Here is a 25,952-nt window from a genome sequence, read left to right as displayed (position 1 = left end):
TTTGATGTTAAAATTATATTTAATGAGTAATTTTCTCTTCTAACATTAAAATAGTCCCATCTTTTCTCTATATTTTTTTTTAAGACATTGAAATGTTGGTGCTATAATAATCACTAAAATAGTTTAATTAACCATCAATAATTCGAAGTTTGCTAATTAAAATCGACTGGTGCAAGTCGTGAATCCCATGCAAGATACACGTGGTTCATAACTCACTAAGTTGAAACAAGGGTAGATGGCATGTGTTAACATCTGAAAGGTTACACCAATCAAGTCATGTCAAGTCAAGCATAAAAGAAGAATAAGTTAGTATAGTTTTAGACTTTTAGTTGATTAAACTAAGGAATAATATCCTAAATGGAGAGTTGTGAATTTGTGATTTTAATTAAAACAACTCAATTAGTCAAAATTAGGTGTAAATCCTATTTCAACAGACATGCTAATCCACCTCTTCCTGGGGGAGCTTGTACATCCTCCTTGGGTCACCTTTACATAAACTAGCAAAGAACACGTTTGCATACTGCCGTTGCTCTTGCAATTCAGAGTTTGCAGTTAGCAAACGTGTTCTTTGCAAATGACACGTCATATCCACTTCGGTACTGGTTGACACGTCATCATTCCTTCTTTTCTTTTTTCCCACAAATTGCTTCTTTAATTCTCTTGTTTGTTTTTTTTCTCATATGCTTTATAGCTAGGTGCATATTACCAAAATTGAATTAACAAGTACAATAATGTTGTTCATATATTTCTGGGGTCAGTTGAATTTTAATCATATACAAATATACAATAATTTAGTAGAAATTACGGTGAGAGTAGGGAGGTGAAAGATATGAAATTTCATTTTTATAACTATCTATATTTGCACTCATTAACATATTTTTATTGTGTGTTAGCCCTCTTTTTTTTATATTCAAAGAGATCGAACTTTTAATCTACGTGAATCTTAATTTATTTTTTAAATCATTAAAAATAAACTCAAAAGGTATACATGACTTTGGGTAAAACTCAAGGGTTTTTAACTTTTAATTTAAACTAATTTTGATTGATGCCACGTTGGATTACTTTCCTTCTATACGTTTTGATGAGTCACCTTCTTACTCAACATCTCCATATTGCCCCTATATTTTCAAATGGTAACTTTTAATGTTGAATTAATGAATATCATATTTGAAGCAATTGTCAATTAACAATTATGATGATGACAATTCAATTTTTTTCATTTCAAGTTGTAATTTTGAATTTTGAATGTTCTTACATAATGGCAAACAGTGTGTCATAATTTTTCAAAAATATATGCATTTACGTATTTGTATATTTTTTGCGAAACTTCTGATAACAAGGTAAATAAAATTGTCATACTTCTTCTTCAATCGTCTTCTTATTCTTTATTCTTGTTTCATCTTCCATCTCTATCTTTTTCTTTTATTTTATTTTTGTCCTGATTTAGAGGTATTATTTTCTCCTTCTTTACGTCCTTTTCTTGTTCTTACATTTTTTAATTTTAACCTGAGCAAAAAGTATCTTCTCATTCTTTCATCTTTTTCTTTACATGAGCCAAAGATATCTTTATTTTATTTATTTGACCTGGAGATTTCTTATTCTTATATCATTTTTTACCTGAGTTCAAGGTGATGATACTTTGTACTTTTGAGTTTATATACCTATTTTGGTTGGGATACTTGTGGTTTATACACCTCGTGAGGAGGTTGAATTTTTAGTGGAGCATGAGTATATAGTTTAGATGACTATTTGGAGTGTGTTAGGTGATATTCTTTAGATATTTGAGGAAATGTTTATGAATTTTTTATCCATTTGTATACCTTATGTGTTATGATGAGGTTGTGAAAGAACAATAATTGTTTAAGATTTGAGATTGGGTGAATTTGTATACGAGTATATTACACAAGTGAAGGCTTTGTTACCTATAGATTAGGTAATGAAATTAATACAATTATGCTTGTTTTCTGGTGTATTGTTGCATTGTAGGACTATGTAAAAGGATTATGATTATATACCTTAGGAATAAGTTCGTATTTGTGTTGACTTTATTACATTTTTATTCTCTTAAATATTGGAGGCTTACTTGTTCATTTTTATCTTTCTATATAGTAGGCGTATATATTTGGTGTTTAACGTAGTCTCATATGATAGTTGTGTATTTAGAATTAAATGTAGATGCGTTATAAAGTATTAGAGAATAAAAAATTTTAAAATTTTAAAATTCAAAAGTTAAAGTAATAAATGCCTAAATATACGGATTCTTAATTGATTTCCATTATTTACCCTAAAGGGTAAAATAAACATACAAAATTAAAAAATTGGCCTAAATCAAAAACAAAAAACCTTTGGGTTAAAACTAAAAGTCATTCTATTATTTGGGCTTAAATCTAAAAATCTCTTTATTTTTTACTTTTCACTGATTTTACAACCAAACATACAAAATTAGATAAAAGATTCCCCTAATATGAGCAATTGGAAGATTGGCTTGTCAAATTGTGCCCATGATGCCCTTCTCTTCTAAGCTACCATTTAATTAATGAAAAAAATTGAGTTGGATACTTCACCACTCCATACTTTATCATCAGACTCGCGTGAAATCTTTGTATGCACTATGTCATGATTGAGATGCCTATCTATTATCTAAAACGAATTAACAAGAATTTCCAGAGGAAAAAATAAGAAAAGAGAAATGGGTTTCTTTGTGTGGTGGGGAACATGCACAAGGCTAAAGATGCTCCATTTTAAAATAGAAAGGTACCTATATCTAGCCTAGTGATAATATAAAACTGCCAAAAAGAAAAGTTTTTTTTTTGGGCAAGAAAGAGAAAAGTTTGGTAATGCAAAGAAATAGAAAGGTGGTGGTGAGTAATTGACAATATGTGATTATGTGTCACGTACCCATGATGACCAACGTTACACAAAAATGTTGCATGCAGCATGGTATATATGCTTTGTACAAATTGATAAAAATATCAAAGCAAAACTAGCCGTCCAAGTTCACAAGAATTTCGACCATTAATTTTTTCTTTCTTTTTATTCTTTGTTTGGTATAAGCTAAATCTGGAGAGAAGACAATCGTTGCATGAACCAAATTGATGAAATATATTGATATGCAAACCAAAAAAAAATGATGAAATTAATGTGCTGTTGGATGATTGGGGCCTTTAATTTTTACTTTAGGTTAAAGATAATCAGAGTACTTCGACTTCCCTTCTCTCTTTTGACCTTAATTACAACAAAAAAAAAATGTTGGTTAGATAGCTTCAAAATTCGGATATTGTTTTCTTTCTTAGCCAAATAGCTATATATAAACATGCCTCATGTCAACTTAAACTACGGTTGCATTTGGACTTTAAAATTTCAAATGTTTCAAGCAATGTTAGAATTACCGAATTTGTTCATCAAATAATATGACAATACACATGTTAAGATCTTGTTAAAAATAAATGAGGTTATGAATGAATCCATATTTGAATAAATCGAATAGCCACATCATTTTGTGAACAAATGTAATGACTTTATAATGTTTTTTTTTTTGTTACATTTGAGGGAATCAAACTTTGGACTTAACCTATTTCTAATCCGTATTCCGCTCGTCCTCACTACTTTGACTAACTCCAAGGGCTTACCTTATAATATTATTGAATATAGAATCATGACTAATATGCTTAGATTAAAGAAAGCATAAGATATTTACACCTATTAACAGCTTAGAATAAAAAACAAAAATAAAACTCAGAACGAAAATGGAAAGAAATAATTATTCTTTTAAATGAATGAACATAAACTACATGCCCAAAAAAAAAGAACATAAACTAAAATAGAAAATTACAATATATGAGGTAAGGGACTTAATATAGAAACACCCAAACGAATAAGGAAATGGAACATCATGGCTAACAGCCTAACACACACATGGATTAAAAGAAGGTCTAAGATACCTACCTAAGGACAACTTAAAATGAATCATAAAATGAAAAGAATTAATTATTTCCTTAAATTGATGAGTCATCAAATAAAGTAGGAAATTAATGATATGACATAAAGGGCTTAATAAAACTAACCTGTTTGGCCAAGTGGTGATGGAAGTGCATGGCTTAGAATTAACATAGATTAAAGGTTTAATTACTTTCAATGCAACCGAAAAAATCTTAATAAAACCATCAAAGTTCAACTTGATAAAAAACAAATTTAGGAGCGACCCATTTAATATGGGACATGCTTATACACGAAGAAGACATAGAGGCTTGGGATGTGGAATAATCCATTTAGAAACTTAGTTGATATAATAACTAATTTGCCAGCAAAAAACCAACACGTTTTTTCAATCACACTAGGGGCCTCCTTAGTAGGATTAGACATGGAATATCACACACTTGCTTTAGCAAGTCAATTGTAGAAAACTTAGCAAAAATGGAAAATTAATTTCATATTCATGCATCTTACAGTGCCACTTGCAATTTCCAGTTGTAGAAAATTTAGTAAATTACAAAATATGCAAAATTGATTTCCATAATCATGCATTATCATCCTTTTGTCTTGACCTACCAGTGCCTGTGATATAAAGCAAGATTTGGGCCCAGAAGTGTTGAGGGTAGCAAGGTGTGATATGATATTATGATACATGAGAATTGCTTCTACCTCCAATGGCATTTACTTGATATATAGGAGGGAATATGGTTTTGTGGATCAGGCTCTGTATGTCATTGGCCTCAATGATGAAGCTAGCTCAAATTATTTCTCTTGGTTAATAAGGAAAATAGAATCCGAAAATAGAAGTAACAGCCCACAGGTATGAGCTGGGCCTGAAGCCCTAATGGGTAAGTCTTGGACACATGAACCTATATAATACAGCCAACCCATAAATAGGGCTTTGCATAATAAACCCAGTTGGGGGATTGGGTTTGTTGATGTACCTTGCCATAGGGGTGCATTGGGAAGAGATCAAAACTAAAGGGCAGTGTTTATGTAGCTACACCTTTGGATAAGTTTGCACCACAGACTTGGGCCTATTTTAGAGTTGCCTATTGCAGCCCTATGTGGCTATGTTGTTGTCTAAAACTTAGGGCCGCAATTCAAGGCTTTCAAGCCGGTTGGGCGGGTTGGTAGGTCAATTTGAAGTATCTGAACCCAACATCAACCTCTGAAACATTTTATAAATTCAGCTTGCTCGAATTATTTTTCTTTTTTTAGTATCTTTTGATGCAATATAGAAATGCACTATAATTATTAGTAGGAGCGAGACATGTTTTGTTGCTCTTTTCTCATAAAAAATGTAACACATAATATATGTTATATGTATGATAAATATAATACAATATATAGACAATTTGAATTGAGTGTTCAACTAAAATTAGAATTTGGATTCAGGCAAACAGAGCCTCAACCTAGTCCTATTCTAAAATTTATTAGGTTAAAAAAATTTCAACTTAAGTACAACTCATACTTCTTCTAATTCACTTATGTGAGTTCGCAAATTGGATTGAATTGGAATGAGTTCGGGTTGATCCAATCCAAATTGCACTCATACCAAAACTACGTAGAAGTTTGGGTTTGTGAACCATCCATGCAATAGTTTCTAGCATGAAGGACTCCATCAAGAAACTTAGTTCATCCTGCCAATAAAAATAAAAAAAACAAACACACACATCTAATTGGATGGTACTACCCTTCTTCATCATGTTATAAAATATAAACCATTCAAGGTGAACTCATTCCCTATTGGCCAAAAAAAAAAAAAAAAAAGGTGAACTCATTTCCTCACCATGAGAGAGCTACTTTTGCCTCTTCATTAAACAAATAAAATTAGTGCTTTGGTGGCAAAAGTTTAGTCCATAAAAACCAATGGTATTTGATTCACATTCTTGTCTTCATTAAAGGAGCAAGGCTCTTCAACACAGCCAAAAGAGAGAGGATATAAAACATGTTATCTTGTTTGTGATAAGACTATTATATAGAGTGCTGCTATTTGCACACTCTTTAAAAAAAAAAAAAAACCAAAGTAAAAAGACCCATTTCTCCTCTCTCACCAAAAGTTCAATTCTATTTCTCTCTTTGCACACCCTATCAACAGACAAAAAGAAAACAAAACACACCCACACAGCTCTCCCCTCCCTTCACCCGACCACTTCTCTCTCTCTCTCTCTCTCTCTCTCTCTCTCTCTCTCTCTCCCTCTTGATTAGATCTTCCTTTATGTCTCTGTCCAGCTCTGGCGACAACCCCGGCTCACCAGAAAGGTAACCCAGCAGGAAAACTTGCCGAATGACATTTCCCTCATCCTCTAACTTGTCAAACCCAGCCCAGTTCACCTTTATTTTTTGCAAAAAGAATATGAAAAGTTAACTCCATTCTCTATTACTTTGAAGAACTCCATAAAAGAAAAAAAATATCTTAACATCAAGTGCTCATCAACAAAAGAAAGTGAGAGAGAGGGAAAGGGAGGGGGTGGGCCGGGGTTGTCGCCGACTCGCCGGAGCTGGATAGAGAGGGAAAGGGAGGGGTGGTCGGGTGAAGGGAGGGAGGTGGTCGGGGAGAGGGAGGGAAGGGGAGGGGCTGTGCGAGTGTGTTTTGTTTTGTTTTTTTTTTTTGTCTGTTGATAGGGTGTGCAAAGAGAGAAATGAAATTGGACTTTGGGTGAGGGAGGGAGAGAGGGGTCTTTCACTTTGGTTTTCTATTTTTTTTTTTAAAAGGTGTGCAAAAAAAAAATGAAGGTATGTAAATAACAACACTCATTATATAATGTGAATTTCTTGAAGTTCAAACCCATGATCATTTTTCCCTAACCATTTTTTGTTCTTACAAGTTCCAAAAGTTAAAGAAATTAAAATATGTAAAAACATGGTCATATATAGGATTGGATGGTCTAGATTCCGACCCAAAAACAAAGGATTGGATGGTCTAGATCAGCCATCAGTCATCAATATGTTGGGAGATAGAGGGTTATAATGGACTTTGCAAATACTACTTCTCTACCTATGTGACAATGATCCCATGCAACACAACTACATCAACATCCTTCACACCAAACAAAAAACCACATCAAAATCAAAATTCCACAAAAATACCCACACAAAAGGTTTTCTTTTTTAATGTCTTAATATAACAGCAATGGGAAAAAAATAAATATTCCAGAAGATGAGAAGGCAAGGACATGCATGTCATTTCAGAAAGTCCCATCTTACCTTCTCTCCCACAATCCCCTTTTTTTTTTTTTTTTTTCCTTTTTAACAAATCCTCAAAAAGTTAAAAAATCCCCAAATTCTTTTACTTTTTTTCCCCAATCACTTATTTATTCTTAACCTCACCAGCTTAAGACACCGCACCCCCTCACCAACCAATGAAATCGCACCACTCCCACTGCCCCTCACTGCCCCTCACTACCAAGGCACCACAACCCAACCAAAATCCCTCAGCCAGTACAGGTGTCACTTTACCAGGTGATCTTATCACAAACCCAAAAAATATAAAAGAAAGAAATTAGAGAAGCCCTTTTTCCATAATTGAGAGGAGAGAGAGAGAGAACTTAACACAGAGAGAGAAGTGTGTGTGTGTGTGTGTTTTTTTGTCTTCGAAGCCAAAGAAGGATTGATTTGCTCTTCAGTCATTTTAATCTCTCCCAAAAATATAAATTGGAAAATCCCAATTTTCTTCTTCTAGAAAGAGAGGAAGCTCCTGTAGTGCTAGAGGGAGAGAGAAAGAGAGGCTTTTGTTTTTGTGTTGAAAATGGTTGAATTGGCAAATACCCAGACATCATTGTGATTCTTATTTTTGTTTGTGGCATGTGGGTTTTGGAGTACTGTCTGTGATCTTGTAAACCCAGAAAGCGATCTTCGATGTGGTGATTGGATTGGTGGAAATTTGGGTTTGGTTTAATTTGGGCCGTTGGATTCGTTTTTGCTGGTTCCGGGAGAAATGAACGGTGGCGATGAGGTCGTCGCAGCAGCTCCGGGGGGCCCTCCACCGCCTCTGGAGTGGAAATTCTCTCAGGTTTTCGGGGAGCGTACGGCCGGTGAAGAAGTTCAGGAAGGTATTTTGTCGTTATTTTAGTTTTGGAGAAATTTCATTCACGACCCTTTTGGATCCAATTGATATTTTTGCGCAAGTGTTGCATTTGGGGCTTATTTTCAGGCTTTTGATCTGTTTTGGATCGTGGTCTTCGAGTTATTCATGTTTCGGCATCTGGGTCCTCGAGTAATCGGTGTTTGATTTGGGTTTTGGCTTTGATTTGGGAAAAGTAGTGGATTTTGGGTGCATGTGAGGTTTAGGTTGCATTGTTTGTTTATTGGATTGATGAAGAAACAGTGTAGAGCTGAGCTTGGTAAAGTTAGTGGTCGTTTGGGTTTGTGATTTTAGTTTTTGTTTCACGTCTTTGGTCTTATAATTGGTCCTTTTTAGTTGTTAACACCTGAATTTGTGTAGTATAGTTTGCATCGTAGTTATTGTCTATCCCTTGTTTTGTTAATGATTTTGGACTGTCGTGTGCGTGCTGGAAATTTTGGGACCTCAATCAACACCATTGAGCTAGCCGTAATCTAGTTGTGTTTATGGGGAAAATATAACCACATTATAATAATTTGTGTGTTTACTGCATAACGCTCCAGATTTTCTTGTAGTTATTTATACGATGGTTACTCAGTAGTGCTCATCATATTAGATGTATTGTGTGTTTGGTGATTGAAGAGAAGGGGGAAAAGTATATTTTATAGAAGGGAAGGAGGCAGGAGGGTAAAATGGCGAAGTTCGTGATGTGAAAGGTATTGAACATTTGGTATTGGACAAATAGGTCATTAAAGTCAGTAGGTCTGATTAGGCAGAAGCTTTGCAGATTTATTGGAGCATAGGTTTGGAATCTCAATTTGATGGTGTAGTTCTTTTTGTCTCGTCTTGAAAATTTCACTGCTGGTCCAAATTTTCACTTTTCAATGATACGATAACTCAGAATTCAGATCTAATCTCCAATAAAAGAAAGAACACTAGCCATTTCTGCAAATAAATGAGTTGTATATTGCTTAGTGAAATTTATTGTAGTAAGTGCATGTATAAAATTACTGGGTTTGGTGAGGAGCAGCCATTCTCTTTGGCATTCCTTGTAATTGGTGCATAAAGTAATATGAAGGACTCTTATTTCTTTTAGGACCTTGAAAATGTGTTAGATAGATCTTTCTATTGGCGCATGAGGGGTTGTGTTATACACATGCCATGCAATACACACACACACACACACACACACACACACACACACACACACACATATAAGTTGACTATAAGACACACTGGGGATTGTAAATGAAGAAATATAATGATCAAAATGAATGATTGAATCCAAATTATAATACTGGACTTCACAACAAGTGAATAGATGAAAAGTGGATGCATTTTTGAATGCTGGAGCTGCACTTGGAAGGACCCAAAAGGGGTTATTTTTAGTTGACTTGAAGTATCATTGAGAAAGACTTTGATGGGAAGACTAATATGGTTGAGATGGTGAGCAATTGATGAATGTTTACAAAGGGCATGGAAAACAGATTTTAAGGGCAAGAATAGATAGCAGGCCCGAGCTGGTTGGGGTTCATGGCTGACACACATCTAACAAGCAGTTGACATGTCAGGAATGACTTCTTGCTTCTATTTAGAAAAGGAATTTGCCTGTAAAGAAAGAATATAGTAAGAGTTAAAAGGGGAGTAACTATGAAAAATGTAATGTAAATGTTTGGTTTAGGTTCAAGTGACAAATTTTCTAGAGTAGTATTTTAGACAAATTTTCCAAGCTTATATTATTTTTTCTTCTTTATAATACTGAGGAAAATGATGGGATTTCTTAATTTTGTATTTTGTTCTTCCATTTTGCAGTTGATATTATCTCTGCTATTGAATTTGATAAAACGGGTGACCATCTTGCTACTGGTGATCGTGGGGGCCGGGTGGTTCTCTTTGAGAGGACAGATATGAAAGATGTGTGTTTTTTATTCCCTTGCAGCCTTTTTCTGTTATTTCAATTTTTATATTCTGCCATACTGTTTCTTGCTTGTTGCAATGTTAAATTTGTATTTGAATGCTGTGATGTGCAGCATGGTGGCTCCAGAAGGGATTTGGAAAGGATGGATTATTCAGTTAGTAGGCATCCTGAATTCCGTTACAAAACAGAGTTTCAGAGCCATGAACCTGAGGTATTCTTTTCCCATGAGTTACTAGTGCACCATCGTCATATGTATTTACTTTTTTTTCTCTGTACTCAAATTATTTATATTAACACTGTGCATTTTCTTTTGTTAGTTCGACTATCTGAAGAGTTTGGAAATAGAAGAGAAAATCAACAAAATCAGATGGTGCCAAACAGCTAATGGTGCCCTGTTTCTCCTATCTACTAATGATAAAACAATTAAGTTTTGGAAGGTAGGAAAGCAACACTTCCTTTTAGCAGTTTAAAATCCGTTTATAATTCTGGGCAACATTATGAGAGAAAGTCCCATTTGGTATTTCCAACTACCTAGCCTGTGTGTTTGCTTACTTGTATATGGTATAGAAGATGCAACTATTCAACTTGGAGTCTGCTTTGAGGACTTTGAATATATGAACTTCCAGCTGTAAAAATTATAATCAATGTTAAGTGGCATACTTCAAATATAAGGTTATGTTTTTAAATGGTATATGTAAAATTTAACTTTTTCTATAAATGCCTTTCCATGTTCATGAAAGCTAAAGCATGGTTTTAAAAAGCTGTATGTATTGTATGGTTGAGAGTTAAAAATTTCAAATACTGCACAGCCTGTACATATAAGAGGATTTCCTTTTCACGCTGGCTATAGAGATAGTCACCAAATCTAATGGCATGATGCATATAACTGTGATCTGGTGACACTAATATTTTTTCCTGAAGTGTGAAAAGAAATTATCACAATTGTTACATTTTATCTGTAAATATCTTCTTTATGGTTATTATTTTGGTGCATCCTACATTCGCTAATTTCTCTCTCTATCTGGTTGATTGTTGAGCAGGTGCAAGAAAAGAAGGTCAAGAAAATTTCTGAAATGAATGTAGACCCTTCAAAAGCTGTAGGAAATGGAAGTCTTGCTAGTTCAAGTAATTTGAGTAGCGCTAAAACACATCTTGCAAATGGAGCATGCCCAGACAGATCACACAGTTCTCTGAGCAATGACATTTCATTCCCACCAGGGGGAATTCCTTCGTTACGATTACCACAGGTAGTAGTACTCATCCCGTTTTACATATTCTTTGTGTCTTGTATTAGCACATTGTATTACACAGATTCATTCAATGACCAACTTACTTCAATTTGTTTCTTTAACATATATGAGTAGCAAACCTTTTATTATTTGATATTGATAAAGTTGTTGGTTTACCACTATTCTCAAAAGCTTAAGCTATTAGGTGGAGAGACTCACTGAGTATATATAGGCTTATTAGACACTTAGCTCATATGTGTATATACATGCATGCATATGTTTGTGTGTGTGAGTGAGTATTAATTCACAAAGTGAGTTTTTTCAGAAGACTCTCAAATTAGTCCTATTATATTGTACTCAGCTGGTTGGTTTCTTTATCACCTTGTGCTTCTGGAACCTTTCAGTGGTTCTGTATTTTTTGTCCCCCCACATGGAGGTTGGGTGCCCCAAGCACTGCATGTTGGAGGGATTGCCTTTGTTTTGGTTCTTTAATATTGGTAATTTTATGTATTACATCTGGTACTAACTTTTAAAGCTTTATTATGTAGGTAACTAGCCATGAGACTAGCCTGGTTGCTAGATGTCGAAGAGTATATGCTCATGCTCATGATTATCATATAAATTCAATTTCAAACAACAGGTGGCTCTATTTCTTTATGGAACTTGTATTAGCAGTTTTCATTTGTAACATCATCATTAATACATATTGCTTTATATTTGGCTTTGGGGGTTTATCTCCAGTCTTGAGAGACATCATAATGTTTCTGCTAGTTTTAATCTTGCTAAGATATCAAGTATATAGGTATAGCCAATTCATTTTGTTAGATTGACCAATTCCTGCTACTGGATTTCTTTTTCGTAACTGTAGATTATTGGTATTGAGCTGTAAAGCTTTTCTATGTTCATGAAAATCTCAATGAAAGCCATAATATGTGTTTCTTCACATCCCCTTATTATGATACTTTGTTTGTCTCTAATCTTTGGCATCCTTTTGTGATGTTTACCAACTCTATCTTTCTTTTTTTCAGTGATGGTGAAACTTTTATATCGGCTGATGATCTGCGAATAAATCTTTGGAACTTGGAAATTAGCAATCAAAGTTTCAATATTGTTGATGTGAAGCCTGCAAACATGGAAGATTTAACCGGTAAGCTTCTATATTAGTATTCAGGGTTCTAGTGAAATTTATTTTTGCTATTTTACGTTTTAAGTCATGAAGAATTTAGTGGACCTGATTTTGAAAAGTATTTTTCTGGTGCTTGAAATTGACTCGAAGTTCATATTGTTCAAAGAGTGTCTGTAAGTGCACCATGCATTTTTCATGCCTCTGGCTTAGGGCTTTCTGAGAGACTCAACTTGTCAATTGATTTTCACTTAGCCAGGGGTAGTCGCAGTTTGGACTGTATAGGAAAGAACAAGACCTAAAGGAAAATTTTCTATACCTTAGCTCATAGTTTTTGTGGATCTTGAGGTACTGGTTTCTACAGCCAGCCATTCTTTGAACAATTAAGTTGGTCCGCTTTATGAATTTCAAAGGAATCTACTTACAATTGTTTGTCTGTAATTGCTGTTTCAATTGTTTGTCTGCCCCTGATGAATGGCAAGTTTTGTTCGATAGTACTCTTGCATGACTCTTGAATTTACATTTTGTATTATTGCAGAGGTGATAACATCAGCAGAGTTTCACCCTACCCATTGCAATACGTTAGCCTATAGCAGTTCCAAAGGCTCAATTCGACTCATTGATTTGCGGCAGTCTGCTTTGTGTGATTCTCATGCTAAATTGTAAGCATTTGGCTTCTTATTTTACTGTTGTCATCTTGTAACCTGCCTACCATGAAATGGGAAGGGGGACAAGAGAGTAAGGAAGTGCAAACTGGAGAGAAGAATGATATGTTTTGATTATCTTTGTCTTGTAGATTATTAAATGGGGGAAAAGAGAGGGAAAGGCCTTTCCTTTTTGCTCTTCAATTATTAGTAGGTCTTGATATGTTGGTACAAAATTTGTTGGTTAAAATATCTTGTATACAGGTTTGAGGAACAGGAGGCACCTGGTGCTAGATCATTCTTCACAGAGATTATTGCTTCAATCTCAGATATTAAGTTTGGAAAGGATGGAAGATATATACTTAGCCGTGATTACATGACTCTCAAGGTTTGTTTTTTGTTGGTATTTTCACTTGATTTTTGCTAGATGTTGACATAACATGTTTGTAATGTTATTATATTTAGATATTATATTTGGACGCAAGATATCTGCAATGCTACATACAGTCTAAGCTTTTGAAAGCATTGCCTCAGACAAGTAAATGTGACTCCCTATGATCTATGAATAAATTATATCCCTGTAGATGCCATTAGATGTTGAAAGGATGGTAGCAGAGACATACACTCATGCTCACGCAGAAAGATTCTCTTTCTTTTTGACTTTTTAGGAATTCCACTTGGTTTTAAGTCTATCCTACATTATATGTTAGAAACAGAAGCAACAATTGCCTGTGGATGGTTGTTAATGCAACAACGTTCATGAACCCTGAAAAATGCTTTTTTATTTTTGGTTACATTGGAGGGAATCGAACCCTAGACCTAGCCTAATCTTAACCCTTACCCCACTCACCCTCACCACTTGGGCTAACCCCAAGGGCTTAAAAAATGCCATTTTAAATGCCTGTTGAATATTTTTAATTTGATAACATCCATTAACTAAAACCTCACTCCAGACTGCAGCTTCCCACCATTTGCAATACCCATATAAATGAACTATTGGCCATGATGGCAAATCACGGGTTTGTTATTTGTTTACCAATTTCTTCTCCCAAAACAAGGATGATTTAAGCGGAATTAGACTTACAAAGCATGCCTTAAATTGTGCTTTCCTTCATTATTTGAAGAGAGATGGTGCCTTTGAAAAGTTTCTATAGCTACTTGTGCATCATATCTGGTCATGAAATTGTGCATACTATGCTCTTTATGTCAAATGCTGACTGCCCAAGCTTAACATCGATCTCCACTGTGACGTGAGGTTGGGGATCTTTATCTCCATCCTGCTTTCTTATCTGAACTTGTGTTATTTGGTTTTCAGTTATGGGACATCAATATGGATTCAGGTCCTGTCACAACCTTCCAAGTTCATGAATATTTAAGACCTAAGGTAAGATATCTGTCTTCAAAGAAAGCTGAACATGTAACTTGTTCCTACTTTGTTGAGACTAAGCCTGATTATATTTTCTTTAAATGTATCCAGCTGTGTGATTTATATGAAAATGATTCCATCTTTGATAAATTCGAGTGCTGTCTGAGTGGTGATGGGTTGCGAGTAGCAACAGGTTCTTACAGGTTTGTTTTGGTGTCTTATATCTATTTGCTGTGTCATTGTAATCAAAATTCTTTGGCATTTCTGTTAATACGCTATAAATGTGATCCCAGCAATCTATTCCGTGTATTTGGTTCTGCCACTGGTAGTACCGAGGCAATAACTTTGGAAGCCAGCAAAAATCCAATGAGGTAATTTTGACTGAGAAATAAGCTTGACATATGTAGATTTTATGAATAAGATTAGTGATTACAATATTTTATGTGCTGTTTTAGGCGACAAGTTCAGACTCCTTCTAGGCCTTCCAGGTCCCTTAGCAGTAGTATAACACGAGTTGTCAGACGAGGTATGTGCTTTCTCTTTGCCGTTTACTATTGAATTATTTCTGAACTTTTTTTGCTTATTAAGCCTTGCCCTTTTGTTATTTTGCTCAAACGCATTACTATTTGTCCACCTCTACAAAATCTGTCACAGGAGCAGAAAGCCCTGGAGTTGATGCAAATGGAAATTGTTTTGATTTCACAACAAAGTTGCTGCACTTGGCATGGCATCCAACTGAAAACTCAATAGCCTGTGCTGCTGCTAACAGCTTGTACATGTACTATGCATAAAGACGGTCCAAGAAGAAATGTATTTTCTTGGTTAGCTTTTTTTGGGTTGCTGCTGGAGAAGGCTTCTATTCCTTTCCCGCCAACCAGTCAATTGGAGGCTGCATTAATTCTCACATTTGAAGGTGCCCCTTGAACCTGTTGCACATGGTTAGAAGTGGCTGTCACAGAATCCACAGGAAGCAGCCTGATTTTGTTCCCGGGTGGCCAGTATTTCTTTTTTCTTCCCCTCCCAACCCCTGAAAATTTCTTTCCTTTTCTTCTGTTATCTTTTTTCTCCTGCATCTTTTTTAGAAGAGAAGATGTAGTGTTATGTCTTAAAATTGTGTTGGGTTGAAGCCGAGAAGAAAATGTGATTGTAGCTCTCCTACAGAAAATACTAAAGGATGTTCAATATTTGCCACTAGGTTTAAGATAAAATGTAGTTTTTTTTCTTAAAAATCTTGGTGGGATAGAGCTGTTAAAACTTGCAGTTCATCATTTTTTTATTGATTCTTTGTCATGGTTGAAATTTCATTAAGGATGCTTATTATTTATTGTAGCTTTCAACTTTTGTAAAGCAAGGTAATAATCGCTTGTAGGTTTCTCTTCTGAAAAGAGGTTTTCTTCACTTTGTATCACGAGTCTGAGAGTCTTCAGCATCACCTGTCAAGACCTATAACAATACAGCAATTTTCAATGGGATATCTGGCGTGGTCATTTGCAGAATAAACTTATACTTGCTAGCACAATAGGGTGAGATATATGGTGAAACTATTGCATAATGCACCTTCCCAAATGCTTGGTCCTTCAAGGACCAAAGTTGTTGCTTTTACAGAATTTCATAACCCATTATTAGTAGCTCTTTAAGTAATTTGCAGAGGATGAATCACTGCTGATACTGTCAGCTTCGTTTGCCATGCTTCTGTTGTATGAGCTTGGTTTCTAGAGATGTCTCCTCTTGGCGCCTCTATTGGGTTGTAGAGATGCTGGCCTCCGATGGTGCAGAGATCCTCGGAAGCCTGGAATTGGCATGCAACAGTGCACGGAGGAGGGAATTGGGTAGGGTGGGGAGGAGATAAAGTTTATCCTTCAACTTGGTTACATTATTTCTAGGGATTCTCTCTAATGCGGGACGAGTTATGCGAGATGTTAAACATTAATCGATTGATGATCGTACACTAAATGATCTATCATTTTAGTAAACTTCTTTCGGTCCTTATGCTTTCACTTTGATTCTTGTATTTTTAATTTTGGTAATTTTGATACAGTATGTACAATATGATAGCAATTAAGTCTAATTTGCTAACCCCGTTAGAAATCTTGACGGAAATCCAACTTGGCGAGCGAGAATCAACATGGACAAGTAGGGTTGGGTTGGTTAGATCGAAAAACCGAGACCGCACCAGAAACTGTTCCAACCAATGCCGATAATAACTGTACCGAAGAGGAACCGTACCGAGATATCGGTTTGCCAACTAAACAAGTATGTTCGGTTCCGATTCCGGTTCTCAGATCCTAGAACTGTCGATTTACCGAACCAAACCGAATATATATAACATTTAATTTAAATATTACATTTTTATACATTTTTATACCCTAAAATACATTTCTATAATACAATTATATACATTTTTATAATTTATATAAAAAATATATAAATTTATAAACCCTAAACCCTATAATTAATAATTTATATGTTTTTTAATTTATATAATATATTTCTATATAAAAACTAATTAAAAATACCCCAAACCCTAATATTATATCATATCCTAAACAATTTATACCATATAACTATAAACTAAATACTAAACCCTATATCCTATTTATATATCCCATACCCTAAACCCTAAACCCTATTGTGTATTTTAAAAATTTTAAATCCTATACCTTATAAGGCTTATTATATCCTAGAATAATGCTATACTTACCACATTCTTATACCACATTTTTATACCATCTGACGTGTCATTACTTTATTGGACAAAGTTTTTCTTTTTCTTTTTGGGTTTTTCTTTTTATTTTTTAGTATCCAATGTATGAATGCCATGTAAGTTGCCACATAAGGTGGTATGAAATTATGGTATAAAAATGTGGTATATGTAGCACTACTGTATATCCTATACCAATATATCATATCAGTAGTGGTAGACATCCCACATTTTTATATCATAATTTCATACCACCTTATGTGGCAACTTACATGGCATTCATGCATTGGACACTAAAAAATAAAAACAAAAATCCAAAAAGAAAAAGAAAAACTTTGTCCAGTAAAATAATGACACGTAAGATGGTATAAAAATATGTTATAAGAATGTGGTAAATATAGCATTATTCTATACAAAATACTTTAAACAAGTATTAGGTTTTCAATTAAACTAGTTTATATGTGTTTTAACTTTTAATTTGTTTAATTAAAATTTTAATACTCTAAATTGCTAAAAGCCTAAAACTCTACAAATAAAAATAAAAGTAAAAAAATGAAATCTGGCCTAGTGATGGTTCAACCTCAAGACCACAAGGGAAAGGCTGGTGCCTTATCCACCAGACTACAAACTTTTTATAAATTTGTTTTTCCAATATATTTATTTATACATATGTTAGATAATAAAATTAATATACAATTCACATATTATGTATAAGTCAGTAAGTGTTTAACCTACTATTGTCTTCGTCTTTTTCACATTTTGCGTCGCCACTGTTATCTCTCTCTCTCTCTCTCTCTCTCTCTCTCTCTCTCTCTCTCCTCTGCAACCCCTCTACTTTCCCAATCTCCAAACACTCTCTCAAGTCTCAAGTCTCAACCCATTTGCAGGTACTCAAACCCAAATCCATTCTCCGTCCCACTCGACACAAAACCCACATAAATGCTGTCTTCAATGATCGGTTTGGGCATGGACGACGTCGTGCTGGGAAATGTTTGGGAAATTTTGTTGTTTGGGCTAACTGTTAAATTATGTTGTCAGAGAAATGTTTGATCTTTGTGGTTTAATTTTGCTTCTTTTAATTGCCCATTTGTCTCGCCACCTTCTTGCTCAACCCACCACCAGTCAAGGCCCATTCCGAGCCGAGCCAAGATGAAATGCCGGTCCACTCGAGTGCCGGTTTACCGGTAATCAGGTCCCGGTCCCAGTAGACAAAAGGGCCAACCGAGAGGGTTCGGTCTGGTCTTCGGTTTGGGTTTTTCAACTCGGTAACCGGACCGAATCCACCCCTATGGACAAGTGCACCCAAATGAGTTGAAAATGTCGAAAATGCCCACTCACGAGCTAAGCACATGCCACCACATCGGATTTTCCTCAAGATCTCGGTTAGCCAATTGGACTTATTTGCTATCTTATTGTAAATATTGGATCAAAATTGTCAAAATTAAAAATATAGAGACCAAAGTAAAAATAAAATGTAAGGACTAAAAATATAATTTGGCCTATAAAAAACGAATTAGAAAGCGTTCCTGCCACGTGGTTCATGGAAGGGAGAGGGGTACCAAAATGTCGAATACGTACACTATAAATCTCGAAATACTAGCGAACTGAATCAGCGTCTCACTCTCTCTCTCTCTCTCTGCTGTTTCGGGCTTCTGGTTTTCCACTCCAACTCCAAAGAAAATTTTCAAGGTAGTTTTATCTAATTTTCTATCTCAATGTATGTGTGATTGCTTTTGTAATTTTGTTTTCTATGTTTAGAGCTTTCCGGGAATGCCATTACTTTTGTTGGTTGCCAAGCAAGTTAGGTACAGAGGAAACTGAATATTTTATAGCCCGAATGGCGGTATTAGTTTCAGTTCAGTTATGGGCAGGAGGCTTTGCTATCCTATAAGCTTTGAAATAATGGAATGCGTAAAATTTTCAGTATTTATTTATTTATTTCTCTTCTTTTTTTCCCGCATTTTCTCAGCAACCAACCAAATCCATTTGGCTCTTTATTTTCAAAGTTGAAGTCTTGCTTTATTATTTTTGTTTCGTGAGAATGACCATTTGCCAACGTTGGCTGAGTTGAAGTGGCTTTTGAATGAGTGAGTTTTGTTGTTTGGTTGGTGTGTGAATTTGATCAGAATCTGGGTTCAATTCCTGTGCTTTAGCAATAGGTATTTTTATATATTTCACTATAGATTTTTTTAGCTGAGCTCTCATTTCTGAACTGGGTTCTTACTCATTGTTGATAGGATGGGTTTATTGACTACTTAATTATATAGGGTATTTTTTAAATCTCTAAAGCTGATGGTCATTCACTCATGTAATGTTGTCCTTTTCAAACCTTAACAACCTTTCATAATGGTGCTACTATTTGACTTAGATCTTCCAATATAAGTGTGAGCTTGATTGGTACTACTAGGAATCATTTTTATTTTTAGAGGAATCTCTAAGTTTTACTCGGAGGAGTTTGTCTAATTGAATTGCAGGAACCATTCAGCGCTTATTTATACATTTTTTTTGCAATGGTTTGGCATTGTACAAGCATGAAACCCACATGTATTTGAATGTCCAAGTGTTATGATGTGCCTGAATATGTTTCCATGAGTAAACGGTCATGAGTTGAAGTATTTTATTTGGCATAGTACACAGGATCAAAGGATTTGAATTTTTTGAAATAATATGCCTTTCCAGTAGTATGCAAGTTAGATGCTTTAGTTAGTAGGATACAATTTCCAAAGTTCTTTTTTGTCTTGCATCTTAGAAGATGAGGATGCTGTTGGATGCATTTTCTGTTGCTTGAACGCGTCATTTTTATTTTCAGGTTCTTTCAGGGAGTCCATGGCATCAAAGTTACCTCAGTTGCAAACAAAGGTGGTTCAGGCATCAAACTTTCTAGTCAAGAATGGAAATACCTATTACAAGCGGATGATGGAGCAGAACAAGGAGTATATCCAGGACCCACCCACCATTGAGAAATGTCAAACATTATCAAAACAACTGTTCTATACTCGTCTTGCCAGGTTTTACATTTGCTCTTTTTGTATTGAACCCCTTATAACTTAAGGCAGTTCAGTGCTTTCATAAAAGGTGCATGTTATTGTAAAGTTCTCGTTCCAACAAGCTAGCTGTGGGTGGTACCACCTCCTTTGGGATCTTGGATAGGATTTATGAATGCTTAATTGAATCTTGTGCTAATCTTATGTAAGATTTTCACATTATCATTGTGAGGGTGCATCATTCAGTCTCTCCATTTTGTTTCAAATCACGGTGGATGTTATAATCCATTATCTAGATGTTGCTATTTGAGATGTCTAAGTCTCACCAAATGAGTTGCATTGTATGAGTTAATTTCTCAATTTTCTGCAATTTCAAATGTGTACAATTAATAGCAACATCTGCTGCCTTTTACATATGCACTTTATCTATTTCCCTTGTAACAGTCTATCTGCAGTGTTGAGTAGTGATATTCTTGCATAACATGATGGTAGAGTTCTGTTTACATGGTGTTCCCAGATATGACCTATATGCTTGTATATTATATACATGAATGTTTCTGCCAACAACTTTGTCATGGTTAAACATATGATATCTAATTATCTACTTTTGTTTTACGTTGGACTGTAGTACCTTGTCTTTTTAATTTTTTTGTACAAAATGTGGCTAGTTAAGAAACACCTAGCCAATAAAAGCATGGTGGGTTTGATACATGATAACTGTAGGCTAATGTGTATATGTTGCAGTCATATCTTGCATGGAAATCCAACAACAGTATTATTTTTAATGAATTAGTGGAGTTTATCTTTGTTCACTAGACCAGAAAGAATTTATTGCATTTTTCATCATAATGGCATTTGATTTTAGCTATTTATCAATGCTAAGGTGCATAAACGTATAAGTGCCTGCTCTGTTTAAACCAATCATCTAACTTTCTTCTCATAATTTGTCTACAGCATTCCTCATCGTTTTGAATCATTCTGGAAGGAAGTTGACCAGCTCAAGCAGTTAATAAAAAAGAGGGAGGAGCTGAATGTGGAGAATGCTGGACTTGCTGCTCTGTTTGGAGTTGAGTGCTTTGCCTGGTACTGCGGTGGTGAGATTATTGGAAGGGGTTTTACATTTACAGGCTACTATGTTTGAGTGGTGCTGCTTTAGGAGTAAATCTTTTAGTGTAGTTGAAGATTATTATATGCAAGAGACCTGAGTCACCATTTTGATTTTAAATGAAAACTTTTGTTTTCTGAAAGTTTTAAGTTGAAGCTGGCAAGTCAGCAAGACATATAGCTTACACAATAATTCAATATGATTTGATTTTGCTTCTGGATTAAATTGACTCGTACTCATCATGTCTAGTGGTTCTTGAACACAGATGGAATCAGATACATCTTTTAATATCTGTTTATAGCATTTTCCTAGAATTTAATCAGTGTACAATTCAATAGTTTCTCATTTTCCCAATGCATTATTATAATCTGTGATTGACTAAATTGGATGAACCCAAGGAATCGAATCCACATGATGATACTTGTGAAGAATTTCAACTTCACTTTTCTGGATTCTTCCAATCTAAACAATCCTTAAATGCAACTGGGGGCAGTGTTCTTGTGAGAGAATCAAAACACAAGCTGTTAATTGAACTTCTAAACTGGTAGAATGAAGAGTTATACACAAATTTTGTACACAAACAAAATTTGAGATTGATTTTGTCTAGAAAAAAAGAATTACAAAATATGACTGTATGATATGATAACGAAGATATAGATGTACTTTTGTGTGTTTATGTATATAAAATTAAGCCTGGCAAGGAACAGGTTGTCGTGGAGTGGTTTCAAGCATTCCTGCATTCACTTTAATAGAAGCTTAAATTATTGCTGCTTAAAGATCGTATGGGGTTGGACGGTTGGACCAAAAAAAAAAAAGATCATATGGGGGATTCATCCAAATGGACTTGCCATCATGCAAATTCAATGAGATGATGAACTCTTAAAAAAGGGTGGATTTATGACCAGGATTGATTTGATTTATTATAGACTATTCCACCAACTGATATGCTTGTTAATCTCTTTGCTGGCACAGTACGAATTTATAAAAATACTCATAATTAGAGGGGGAATAAACTAAAGGGAATTCATAAAAAAGAGGGGAGGACCGGAGGAATACCAAGGGACAGTCTGTTTGCTGGTTCATTTTATCCCGCAACTCTACTCGGGTAAATTGACCCCACCAAGAATTTTTTTCTCTTATCATGGCAAAAAAAAAAAAAATTATTACCTCTAATATTTTTAATACTTTCTTTAAAAAATGAGAGGCAAATATTGTTTGATAAAATGTTTCAAAGCCATAACTTTTAAGTATGAAGCAAGTGGCATGTCCTAGGCTCCTAGCACTTTTTTTTTTTTTTTCCTTTTACAATAAGTTAAAAGAATCATCAATGTCTTCATATTGTCCAAGCTCAATTCTTTGAATAATTCAATCTCTCTTTATCATTAATTATGTAAACCTAATATGTGTAATTTAAAAATACACTTAATTATGAGGGCATACATAGCATATAGATGCGTTTTTCACTATTGAATTGACGAGTTCATCATTGGATGTGTTAGCATGGTATGCAAATTCTCGAATGGAATATATCAAATAAGAGAGTACATGGTGAAAATTTGAATGTTCAAGGAAACCGAGTCCGAGAAATAGTGAAGACCGAGTGGGCATGAGTGAATAGTTGATGAGTAGGTGTAGGGTTGTAGGGTTGTAGGGCTGTAGGTAGGTAGATGGATGGGTTTAGGGGAGGCTTAAGGGCACGCCATCCCAGCCGTGTCCCGCTCCGGAAGGACATGGAGAGGACATGTACGGGTGTCACTCCCACCCCCACCATCTCTGGCTCCCCACCATCAAATCACTCTGTCTTTCCACTTCCTAAGTCCCCACCGACCACACTCATGCATATATGGCATTCTTCTGTGGGCCACTCCCTACCATTTGCCCATCATGCCCTCTCTTCCTCTCACACTTTTACTATAATTACTATTTCGGATCAATCTTCTTATTCTATGCTTCTCTTCAAATATGAATGAAGAAAATAAACAACCACCCTTACGATTGCAAATGTGATCTAACCCTTGCAAGGATATGCTTCAAAATACAAGGGAAAGTCATGTGTAGAAATTTGGATTTGAGACTTAGTTTGAGAATTAAGATTGCGTGAAAAATACTGATATAATTGCGTGTACATGCATAATAGCTCACTCATTTTTTTACGACTTAAATTTTTGAGATATAGTAATTGTCAAAAATAATATACAAGATATTAGAGTTCTAGTTTCCTAAGATCTTAGGGTAAAAATTTTCATCCCCAGTTTTTTTTCTCATTTATTATATTAATAGGTAGAATGAGGCTACTTATCTTATATGTTTATTTATGTACAAGATGAGACTTTTGAGATTTCTTACTTACAATTTTACAAAGACCCTTGTAAAATGTCACCCTCTTTCTCCCCCTTAAGATATGCAACTATATATTCATACGTTGAAACACTGTTAATCTACAGTATGTATGAACGTGTTCACAAACTTAGGCATTAAAAGGTTTTTAGCCGAGACTATACGAGTGTCCCACCACATGATCATTACTTTTTCCAAGATTCCAACCATAGAAGTTTTGCTTAATTAACTTTGAATCTAGGTCGTGTATCAAAAAATAAAACTAAAACTTTCAAATTTATAAAAAAAAGATGTAAATTTAGAAACAAAAATAAGTAGAGAAATCAAATCTTTATCGCGCGAGAATGAGCAGTGTCCATGGGTCCATTCCATGATGCTAATCCTCAAATGCTTTGAATAGCAATCCTTGCATTTTCGCACGAGGACGGAGGAGGTTGTCTTCAATTTTGATTCATCATCTACTGTCTGTTTGTGCACTCTGCTTACTACTTAATTATTAGGCCCACGAGTTAGATTGGATGCAATTTGCTGTTGTTGGACTCACTTGGTCGACATGATTAAAGTCACACTCACACATTCACACAAAGGTGGCCTCATGGCCAATGATGTTCATTCACACTTCACTCTCTTATTATGCTATAAGAGAAATAAATAAAATATATATATATTTGTTATATAAAAAATTTATTCTGTAAGTATGTATATTTATAAAATAAAAAAGTGTAAAGTAGTTAAAAAAGTCTCAAGAAACACCCATTTCAATTTTCAATACAATTTTTGGTCACCCACCCTCTTTAATTGGTATGATGAGGCTGTCACAAATTGTCTACTTGGATAATCATAACTTAATCCTATACGAATGGAATTTCTTAATTTGAATTAAAAGTCAAAAGAAAGGGTATCATAATTTGGGCAACTCAAGAAATTTAAAACACCAACTTAGGTAAAACTTCAGTTGATTAATCTTTGACAAAGTGAGTTTGTAACTAGTAAGGATAGATTTTTAGCCCACCCAACAACTCATACCCACCCCTAATATATACTTGTGGGATTCTGTCATGTGAACTTGGCTTAAAGGTAAGGGTGACAATCAATTTACTAGTGTTGTTTTCGGGTCATTTCATTTCAAGATTGTGTTGAATACTAGTTAATTACAACTTGATTTGACAGTATTCACCTTAGAAAATAAAATCTACCTATCCATATGCTAGTTTTTTAATTCTTAATAAACAAGTTTGTTAACTTAGAATTGTGTTATTCATGTTCACATAAGTTGAATTGGTTTTTTATTCATATTCATTAATGATGAATGTTAATTCTTAACCTTAAGTTGATATTGAATTCAAATGGTGTTGAAAATGGTTACCAAGAATGATGACAACTTAAGGCTAGGATTGAAGTAGATAGTCAGACACTTCCGTCAAAGATGCTGCCACCAGAAGAATTGACGGCAAAGATTTGCTTGTAAATGTCAATGATGCCCTCACCTCACTGAGTCACTGGTGCTTATTTGCTTTGTTCGCACGCAACCTTTATTAAAGGCTCTGTGGCTTAGACTCATATATGCTCATTTATTCGGCTTGACTTAATGACTGTCATTAGAAGAATTTAATTAACATAATTATAACTAAGCTTTGGCTTTCAAATTCAACTTGAGCTACGCTGGTATATGGCTTTGATTTATTAAGACATTAAATATTTGGCTAGTAATATTTCGACCACCTTAAATTGCTGAGTTGACCACTTTATTTTAAAATTTCAACTTTACCCTTAAAATAAAAAATTTTAATTTTGTTCGTCGGGTCATTCGACAGTTATCAAAATATTTATAGTTATTCGACAGTTATCTGTTGAATATTGGTGGATTATTCGGTGGATAACTACTGAATGGAAATGAAAAAGGCATTCGACAGTTATCTGCCGAACATTAGTGAATGTTTCGGTAGATGACAATCGAATAGATCTGAGTGATTTTATCATGTTTTTGCAATAAAGGGTAAAATAGAAAAAAAAAGTTAGAAAAAATATGTTAGGGTAGTCAACTCAGCAGCTAAGAGTTGTCTGCATAGCCTCACTCTAAATATTTTTACTACATAATTTTATTTTTTTGACAATTGTCATTAAACTAGCTCATAGACAAGAACAATAATTCAAAAGCAGAAATTATTTACAGCTTTTTTTTTTTTAAACTGCGGAAAGAAAATAACAAAATAAAGACTACATCTCAAACTAAAATGATCAAAATTGAAAATTGTGATAACTTCAATCCAAATCTTATAAAAAATATGTGAGTGGCCTATGTTTGACGCAAAAATTTGTACGTCAACGTGAAAAATGGATTATAGGCATAGAGAAATAGAGAATCAATAACACTAAGAGATTTATGTGGTTCACTCAACTTGGGCTACATCCACAACCATTTTTATTTCTATTTGTTTTGTATTGGGGAGATTACAATTGTATGGGACAGCTACAATATTTGGCTTGTGAAAAGTCAAAATGTAAAA

General features: G+C 34.6%; 2 protein-coding genes across 6 annotated transcripts; both read left to right on the top strand.

Annotated features, from left to right (window-relative positions):
* Nucleotides 1-7,522: 7,522 nt before the first annotated feature.
* Nucleotides 7,523-15,643, top strand: LOC147287399 (serine/threonine protein phosphatase 2A 55 kDa regulatory subunit B beta isoform). 4 transcript variants are annotated; one of them, XM_086239551.1, is made up of 14 exons: nt 7,523-8,027; nt 9,851-9,954; nt 10,069-10,167; nt 10,274-10,393; nt 10,997-11,203; nt 11,734-11,825; nt 12,214-12,332; nt 12,847-12,970; nt 13,217-13,340; nt 14,268-14,336; nt 14,430-14,521; nt 14,612-14,689; nt 14,774-14,844; nt 14,973-15,643. In XM_086239551.1, the coding sequence occupies exons 1-14, from the start codon at nt 7,913-7,915 to the stop codon at nt 15,107-15,109; spliced, it is 1,551 nt and encodes a 516-aa protein (XP_086095677.1). In that variant the 5' UTR covers nt 7,523-7,912; the 3' UTR covers nt 15,110-15,643. The 4 variants fall into 4 exon arrangements, with proteins under 4 accessions (XP_086095677.1, XP_086095676.1, XP_086095675.1 ...); XM_086239550.1 differs by having other exon boundaries at nt 10,997-11,206; XM_086239549.1 differs by having other exon boundaries at nt 14,268-14,521.
* A 2,986-nt stretch (nt 15,644-18,629) lies between these two features.
* LOC147287398 (uncharacterized) lies at nt 18,630-21,320 on the top strand. 2 transcript variants are annotated; one of them, XM_086239552.1, is made up of 3 exons: nt 18,630-18,708; nt 19,829-20,027; nt 20,958-21,320. In XM_086239552.1, exons 2-3 carry the CDS (start codon nt 19,846-19,848, stop codon nt 21,142-21,144), a joined length of 369 nt encoding a protein of 122 aa, XP_086095678.1. In that variant the 5' UTR covers nt 18,630-18,708; nt 19,829-19,845; the 3' UTR covers nt 21,145-21,320. The 2 variants fall into 2 exon arrangements, with proteins under 2 accessions (XP_086095678.1, XP_086095679.1); XM_086239553.1 differs by having other exon boundaries at nt 18,678-18,708; nt 19,839-20,027.
* Nucleotides 21,321-25,952: the final 4,632 nt, after the last annotated feature.

Source organism: Dryas octopetala, chromosome 4 (genome assembly GCF_963921425.1).
Source record: "Dryas octopetala chromosome 4, drDryOcto1.1, whole genome shotgun sequence".
Lineage (NCBI taxonomy): Eukaryota > Viridiplantae > Streptophyta > Magnoliopsida > Rosales > Rosaceae > Dryas > Dryas octopetala.
Note: the sequence above shows the minus strand (reverse complement) of the source record. Positions and strands in the feature narration are given on the sequence as shown.